This window comes from Microtus ochrogaster, chromosome 18 (genome assembly GCF_000317375.1).
Source record: "Microtus ochrogaster isolate Prairie Vole_2 chromosome 18, MicOch1.0, whole genome shotgun sequence".
NCBI classification, from domain to species: Eukaryota; Metazoa; Chordata; class Mammalia; order Rodentia; family Cricetidae; genus Microtus; species Microtus ochrogaster.
Window position 1 is genome coordinate 46944409 of NC_022020.1, and position 8474 is coordinate 46952882.

Sequence of the window (8474 nt, forward strand, 5' to 3'; positions counted from 1 at the left end):
GTGTGTGTGTGTGTGTGTGTGTGTGTGTGTGTGTGTGTGAGTACCGTATGTTTTTCTGGTTCCCACAGAGGCCAGGATGGTGCCAGATACCCTGGAACTGGGGCTATAGGTAGCTGTGAGCCCCTGTGGTTCAGGAACCAAACCAAGATTCTCCAACTAAGCACACTGAGCCATCTCTCCAGGCCTCTTCCTGTACAATTTTTATTTTTTTTTCTTTTTACAATTATTTTAGTGTTGATATATAAGCTGGGTCTCTCTCCATCATATGGATCCCTGGGATTGGGCACAGCCCGTAAGTGCCTTTACACTGGGCCATAGTGCCACCCTCCTGGAGTAATTTTTAATGAGAAACCAGCTGGTGAGATACTGTAGGGCGAGATACTTTAGGTCAGGAAGGGGCCTGGAATGCACTCACATTCCAGCAGGGCTGCCTTTGAGGAGAGAGACGTTGGTATTAGCAGTAGCAAAGCCCTCCATCAGGCAGAGCCCAATGACAGGATGGGGTGGGTGTCTCTGGCACTGGGGATGGCTAAGCAGGGCACGATGATTGCTTAAGTAGAATATGGCATGGGGCCTTCCTTATCAGAGAGGGACACTCAGGCTGACCTTTAGGTTCCTTCCCCTCTGCTGAGTGACTCGGGGAGTCCACAGGGCAGCTGGAGGGCAATGCCTGGGCTAGGCTCTGCAAGGCTGGGCATTGATCACTTCCCAATTCTCTTTCCTATCCAGGGACAGTGGCTTCTCCAGTCAGGGCGTAGATACCTATGTGGAGATGAGGCCTGTCTCTACGTCTTCAAATGACTCCTTCTTTGAACAAGGTAAGGAGGTATTGGGACAGGGCCAGGGTGGGCCTAGGGGCTGGGGACTGGGGCTGAGGAGGAGCAAAGTGTGACAGGGTTGCCTGGATGCCTTTTCCTAGATCTGGACAAAGAGGCCAGCCGGCCACTGGAGCTCTGGGACCTTCTCCACTTCTCCAGCCAAGTGGCTCAGGGCATGGCTTTCCTGGCTTCTAAAAACGTGAGTCTGGGTGAGGGGAGGCTGAACTTCCTTCTGACTGTGGGAAGGAAGAAGGAAAGGGCAAAGGGGGTTTCTGGGGAGAAGCAGTGGGGGGTGGGAGTGTGAGAGAGTAAGTGGGCAGTTTACAGAGGAGGTGGTGGGAGGGAACGGTGCTGAGGCAGGCTCCTCCTGGAGGCCTGACCCCAGGCCTTTGCATGCTTGTTCGGTTTTCCTACGTGACCATGAACAGGCTTAACAGCTTAACAACTGTAACAGCTGTTTTTCTTCATGAAGCGCTTAGTCTTGCTGGCTGAGCTATAAGGATATCAGAACTCAAGGGCTCATTCCGCTGCCCCCAGAGCAGACTTGAGGGGAAAAGGTTTGATTGCTGGTTCCGTTCTTTGCTGTGACAGTTCAGAGTCCATAAGCCTCAAGGTCTGTGCCTACAAAAATGGGTACTCTCACTAACTGTTTAGGAGGTCTAATAGGTTATTGTGTTATGCAAATGCTCTGGTACTGTATGTCCAGAGGTGGCAGCTGTCGGTGATAGGAATGATGTGGGCCGGTGCTCACAGCAGAGGGACCATTGCTTCTGAGGTAGCAACCGCCCAGTTGTTACTGCTGCTCAGAGGGCAAGGAGTGCGGGAGACAGGGCTGTGGGGCTTTCTAAATGTTAAACTGGCCACATGAAATTTTCAGAGCTCAGGCCTGCACAGGTTTGAACAGTAGAGAGTAGACTACCAAAACCTGTCATCTACTCCCTCATCAGGGACCCAAGAGCTCACGTTCTCCCTCCTGGCTTGTGTTTCCTCAGTGCATCCACCGGGATGTAGCAGCTCGAAACGTACTGTTGACCAGTGGACACGTGGCCAAGATTGGGGACTTTGGGCTGGCGAGGGACATCATGAATGATTCCAACTATGTCGTCAAGGGCAATGTGAGTGCTGAGAGCTAATGTGACTGACTGGTCGGGCAGGCTGTGGAGAAGCCATGGCCCCTAGTGACATGGGACTGTCTTGTCAGGCCCGCCTGCCTGTAAAGTGGATGGCCCCAGAGAGCATCTTTGATTGCGTCTACACAGTTCAGAGTGATGTGTGGTCCTACGGAATCCTCCTCTGGGAGATTTTCTCACTTGGTGAGTTGCTAAGACTGCTTCTGGCACAGTCTAGAGCTGACCTGTCTTTGGCTGCTAGACTGGTGTCTTGAGCCTTGTGGATGAAATCTATTCAAAGACACCTGGTGTCCAAGACACAGCAAGGGCTGGCAAGGGCTCTTGAACCAGCGCAGCAGTACTGGTATGCAATCCAGACACCCCACACAATGCACATTTCCTGAGTCCTTCCTTCACTTGCCTCTGCTTGGTTGGCAGTAGCTTTTATCTAGAATGCCACCTGCCAAATGCCATTGAAGATGTCATGCCGCTAGCCACCATCTAGCTCCCATTTACGGGGGAGTAGGCACAGGGCCCTTGTGCTGAGTCTGTAATTGTACTACCAAGTCATGTGGCATCACCTCTTTGCTGATTTGCAATCCAGGCTTTGTTCCATTTATTTCCAAAGCCTATGCTGGACCCTCTGTGCTTGGTGATGAGGGGCTGAAGGCTATGGGTTCCCAAAGCCTAAGCGTGCTTACCACGTAAACCTCACCTAGGAAGTCCTGGGCATGCGAGTAGTTTCTGCTCTAACTACAGCTGGGATAGGGCCTTTACACCCTGCCTGAGATACACGTGGGCAGGGAAGGGGTAAGCAAGGGTGGTTGGTCTCTTATACACTCCTGGCCTTTGCAGGACTGAATCCCTATCCAGGCATCCTGGTGAACAGCAAGTTCTACAAACTGGTGAAGGATGGATACCAAATGGCCCAGCCTGTATTTGCGCCAAAGAACATGTATGCAAAGGCACCTAAGGGAGAAAAATGGATTCTAGGGTTTGGGTGGTTTGTTAGATGAGCATGTGGCCCTGGTCTTTGTCCAGAAGGCTCCAGGCTTCCATCTGTAGTATATTAAGGTTCTATACTAAACTCTGAACTCAGGAGCCTGAAGCATGCTAATAGGTGCTGTACCACTGGACCATACCTTTAGCCCCTAACTTACTTCTGACTAGTTTTGGGGGTCCTTCACTAGGTATATCTCCCTAGTGATATGCTCTGACATGGGCAAACTTTGTTCTGTCTCCAGATACAGCATCATGCAGTCCTGCTGGGACCTGGAGCCTACCAAGAGACCCACCTTCCAGCAGATCTGTTTCCTCCTTCAGGAGCAGGCCCAACAGGACAGGAAAGAGCAGGTGAGAAGGATGGAATGGCTGTCTGGCTGGCTAGAGCAGGCTGGGCAGTTCCTCAAAGTTCTCAGCTGACTGTCTCTGGCTTTTCTTCCCCCTCAGGACTATGCTAACCTGCCAAGCAGCAGCAGCAGCAGCAGCAGCAGCAGCGGCAGCGGCAGCGACAGAGGTGGCGGTGGCAGCAGCGGCAGCGGCAGCAGCAGCAGTAGCAGCAGCAGCGAGCCAGAGGAGAGCTCCAGTGAGCACCTGGCCTGCTGTGAGCCAGGGGATGTCGCCCAGCCCCTGCTACAGCCCAACAATTACCAGTTCTGTTAAAGTGGGGCAGTGGAGTGCTTCTGCTCCCAACTTCCCAGCTCTACCTCCTCCATAGACGGGAGACATGGGGAGAACATATGAACTTTGTCCTCAGCTTGGTCCAGCTCTGAAACTTCAGAACCTGAGGGGTCTTGGGGAGGTCAGAGGCTCCCATTTCCAGAGCCTGGGCCATCACTGCCAATGGGGTTTCACAGTGCTAGCCTGTATTTACTATGCCAATTCATGCACCCCTAGTTCACTATCTTCATCCTGTTCCCAACTCTCTTGTGTTTCAATGGAAAGACTGACTTTATGTCTCAGAAAGACAAGGCTCCCAAGGCTGTAGGTAAGCAGAGAGCCTGCCTCCCTGCCATGCTCAAAGACTACTGGTTTCTTGAGGCAGGATGGCTCCTTCCTAAGCTCCCAGGACTAGTCTCTACTCTTGACCTTTACTCTCTATAGTCCCACCTCATCCAGGATAATGTACTGCTAGAATGAGCCAAGTGGCAGCTAAAAGTGAGGGGTGTTCTATCTATACCCTGTTATTCTAAGCTAGAAGGCATGGGGCCTTGGTGCAAGGCTGGCCACACCAAGCAAATACTGCATGCTCTTCTCCAAGTGATTTGTCCTCATTAACAGTCAACATTAAACTAACAGCATTAACACTGCCAGCAGTGTCTGGTTCTTTGTACCACACAAGTGCCTACCAGTTCCCTGGGACCTCCTTCCATCAACCCCTAAGTGAGTAGCAAGCACCTGCTTCCACAGCAAAAGGACACAATGAGCATTGAACTGGCTCTTGCTTCTTCAAAATCAGATAATTTAATAAACTTTATTCTTGTTGGGGAAGAGCGAGAGGGAAAGCCACTTATCCCACCCTCTCAATAAATTAAAGAGCACTCGGCCAATCCCTGGGCCCCGAGCAAACCACGGGCACCTGAGCCAGTGCTGCTGTTTGCTTATGGCCCTATCTGCTTCCCCTTCACAGAAGGGAGTTTTCCTACTGCTTGCCAGCTATGTCACAACTATGGGCCACATCCCCTCTGCGGTGAGGGTCCAAGGGCCCGGAGGATGTAGGGTACAGTAGCAGTGGCCAGAGAAAGGAGGAAGGATTCTCTTCCCCAAAACCCAGGGCAGAGGACAGTCCTGGAGGGAGCTGTAACTGACTATTCCTCGCTCCTCAGCCATCCCAAGTAGTGGGAACAGGGAGAGTTAGAGGAAAAGAGAATGCACCCCTCCTTTAGGTCGAAGAGCCCAAAAGGGACCCCAAGAATGAAGAAGCCATTAAGGCTCCTAGTCAAAGGCAACAGGCTAGGAAACCCGTATGACTGGAGCCAGAGCTCTTCCCCATGGGACAGCCTAGTTCAATGGCCTCCCCACCTGGTACAGGGACCACAGGTGGTGGAGGGCCTGGACAACCAGCTCCCAGCCATTCTCCTAAAATATCATGCCCCTAACATGCTCTCTCAGGTCCATTAGAGGTTTCCCAGCACCTCTCCTGAGCCCCAGAGGTTGAAGGCCCTACTGTGCTCATGAAATGGAAGCTCTTTGGTCAGTTCCAGCAGTCAGAGGCCCTTCCTACAGGGGACTGTAGGTCCCCTTGATAGGTCTGCCTTGGGCAAGGGCATATTATGGCTTGAGAGAGATGGTATAGGCCCAGTACATGACAACCTGGCTTATTGTGCCCCCGAGGCTCCCTCCTCTTCCTCCCCATCCTCCTGTGCCTCTGTCTTGATCTGAGCAACCCCAAGGCGATAGAGGTTATCACGAATGACCACCTCGCCAGGCTGGCAGCTCTGCACAACGTCATGGATCTGCCGGTTGACAATTTCTCGGCTGGTGAGGAAGTCCATGAGGCGGTTGTAGAGGTAATAGTGGGTGGCATTATCAAAGGCAATGGGCCGCTGGCGGACACTGTTGAGTTTGCAGTCCATGATGGAGGCATAGGGTGCCAACTCAGGGCACAGTGATAAGGAATGGTGGCCAGCACTAGGATCACTGGGATCGGGCTTCGTGTTTGCATGGACAATACGCCGTGTGGCAGTCTTGGTGACTGGATGCTGGACAGAGTTTTCAGCCTCTGACACATCCACAGAATAATGCTGGTCCAGTTCAGGGCAGGACACACTCTAGAGGAGAGAAGAGAAACATTTTATAAGAGGGAATGATTGAGGGAGAATCTTGTGGGAGAGAGCAGGAGCCACGGAGTCAGCAGCCTTGTTTAAATCCCAGAGCCCTTGCATACTGTCCCCTATGCCTCCATTTCTTCTTATAGGAATGAGAACAGAAAACGGGTCATCCCAGCACAGATGCTGCATTGCTTCAGCTGTCATCATTGCTTCAGGACAATTTAGGAACCAGAGGAATGCGAGGGAGTGGCTTTGAGGGATACTTCAGACAACTTTTGGGGTCTCTATTAAGTTCTTGGAGCCCAAGAACCCCAGAGAATGAGAATGTCTGCTCCAAAGCAAGCCAGAAACTTTCACCTCCCATAATGCACTTGTGCAGAAGCACTCACTTCCCATAACTCTTCTCACCTAGCATCAACTCTAATGCGTCTTCTAATCAAGGCCAAAGGCAAGCCTTGCAGTGCACATGCTCCTCACAGGGACCGCCTCCTGGTACAATGCAGCAAGATACACACACAAGGACTCTCTTACTGATCTGCTATATGACCAGATCAAGTCTGAGCCCCTCCCTGGGTCTCAGTTTCCTTTTCTAATCAAAGGAGGGGGTCAGAGAAGATTGGTGCTGAGTGCTGAACCTCAGACCCCACCGCTCTTAAAAATCTTAAACAAAATAAAAATTAGATTTTGCTTATAGTTCTAAGACCACTGTATCTACACCTCAGCAGGAGTGCCCCACAGCACACTCATGGTGCAAGTAAACAGCGTGCTTCAGGGTGACCACACCTTCCCCAAGGTAGCAATTTCCTGGCTTCTGTGGAAAGCAAGCTCTTCTCATACAAGATGCCTGTGTAGACTACTCCAAGCACACTAAATGACACACTGTAACCTCTACTGTGGTAAGTCAGTAAATCTGACTGGTGCATCAGGATAAAGTACTGATGGAGAGAAAAAAAGGTAGAGACAGTTCCTGATAACTGGGAGTGGCCTTCCTGTACCCCAGGGATTTCTACCTGCTCTTAGGACGGGACTCACCACAGCTGGCTCTGTAGGGCTGGAGAAACAGCCCTGGTTCTTCCCCCACATCTGACTAGTCAGCTCTGGGTAGCAGAGGTCAGCACATAGGGCCACTGGTGTGGCCATATCTACCACATAGACAGGTGGCCAGTGGCGGGAAGAGGCAAGCAGATCCACATGGTCACGAGCACTTTCACCTCGAACAAGATACTTGGAACCGCAGACCACCTGTGGGAGACGAGTGTGTAGTTCAGAGATAAGTGGCCGGCACGCAGGGGCTGGAGTAGGCCCTCACTCACTTCTTTTGAGGAAGACTAGCCTCATGACTGAAGCCAGGGACTATGACATTTGGTCCCTCTCCTCCTCCTTTTCCTCCTCCTCTCAAAAAGGATTACTATTGTGAAGGCAGGCTTGTGCATGCGACACCCACATAGTGAGTCTGAGGACGGCTCAGTTGGTTCTCTCCTTCCACACTGGATTCGGAGGTGAACTCAGGTTGGTGGGTTTGCCTAGCAAGCACCTTTAGCCACTGAGTCACTGTGTTGACCCTCCCCTCCTAGTTCTATCCCTAAAGGAAGTCACCAGCTCATCCTTGTCCTGAGAACAGCTAGGACTTAAATTAGGCTGAAAGGTGCTTCAGAACATCTCTAAACCCTGCACCATCCATATCACCCTACCAACTATCCTGGCAATGTAAACACACAAGGCTTAGGGCCACTGGACTGAGTCACGAGTATTCGGAGCAAGATTCCCATTAGACCTCAACAGCCTTTGCTGGAGCCGAGTAAGCACGTCCACCAACACTTCCCAGTCACTCCTGTGCTGTGCAGATCTGAGCATCCTGGAGAACTCTGCCTTCACACTCACTTCTCAGTCATGTCCACATGAAGTGCTCCCTGCCACAGTCCCAACAAAGCACTTGAATCCCTTCTCAGAAGATGACGATGGGCACATTTGAACACACTCCCTCAGCAGTGTTCATCTGCCAGAGAGCAAGCTTCAAAGCCCCTGCCCCCAGCTTTGTTCAGTGCTTGGCTGCTTCACCCTCCTTTTACGGCCAGTTCAGCCTGACACTCATGTCATTATGAACTGAATCTGTTGACAATGTCCACTTAGTCCTGGGTTTTCCATTTTTGTATCTTTCCAGGCCAATTCTGCCATACAGGACCTATCTTGTAGCCTTTTCTATCTACCCTAGCCATTTCCTTCTAGGGCATCTGGAGTGATTTCACTGCCCTATTTCCTGTTCAACACTATCCTAAAGGCCTCTGACCATGTCCAGAATAACATGGTCACAGGAGTCACTTCTCTGGCTCTCTTCTGGGCTCTTCCTTTATCCCCAGGGCCTGGCCTTCTCTGGCTGCCTCGAGATTGCAGGTGCACCCCTACTTTCTACCTCAGTTCTTCAGTTCCTCCAGAGCTAGCATCACAAGCTGTGGTAACTTTCTTTCTCCATGACAATCGGAGGTTAACTAAAGAAGAACAATATCTCTGTCTTTTACCACTGTACAACTGGGCAACTCAGGGTCAACACGTAGTAGGGTGTTTAATATATATTACTGAATGATCCAAGCTCCCTCTCCAGCCTCCCAAATGGCAATTATTCCCTGGATGTCTTAGTCCCAAAGGGATCAGCTGGATTCTCTGTAGGCAGTTCAACATTAGCAAGCTCAAGCCATGCTTCACTCATGCTCCTTTATTACCTGATGGGGGCACACTTTGTAGATTTTATTACCTGATGGGGGCACACTTTGTAGATTTTA

General features: G+C 51.1%; 2 protein-coding genes across 4 annotated transcripts in view; one reads left to right on the forward strand and one right to left on the reverse strand.

Moving 5' to 3' along the window:
* Positions 1 to 4239, forward strand: part of Csf1r (colony stimulating factor 1 receptor) — a 24991-nt gene extending 20752 nt beyond the window's left edge. For both annotated transcript variants that reach the window (XM_026783401.1, XM_005356163.2), the window contains exons 15-21: positions 730 to 818; positions 920 to 1017; positions 1811 to 1933; positions 2020 to 2131; positions 2783 to 2882; positions 3172 to 3280; positions 3377 to 4239. In XM_026783401.1, the coding sequence (XP_026639202.1) occupies positions 730 to 818; positions 920 to 1017; positions 1811 to 1933; positions 2020 to 2131; positions 2783 to 2882; positions 3172 to 3280; positions 3377 to 3589 (844 nt within the window). In that variant the 3' untranslated portion in view covers positions 3590 to 4239. The remainder of the gene's footprint in view (positions 1 to 729; positions 819 to 919; positions 1018 to 1810; positions 1934 to 2019; positions 2132 to 2782; positions 2883 to 3171; positions 3281 to 3376) is intronic.
* Positions 4240 to 4371: 132 nt separating this feature from the next.
* The window catches only part of Hmgxb3 (HMG-box containing 3), a 50386-nt gene continuing 46283 nt past the window's right edge, over positions 4372 to 8474 (reverse strand). The window contains exons 19-20 of one of the 2 annotated variants that reach the window (XM_013349581.2): positions 6730 to 6939; positions 4372 to 5697 (exon numbers count right to left, since the gene is read on the reverse strand). In XM_013349581.2, the coding sequence (XP_013205035.1) occupies positions 5245 to 5697; positions 6730 to 6939 (663 nt within the window). In that variant the 3' untranslated portion in view covers positions 4372 to 5244. Of the gene's footprint in view, positions 5698 to 6729; positions 6940 to 8414 lie in introns of those variants that run through there. The other variant, XR_003377718.1, reaches the window with a different exon arrangement.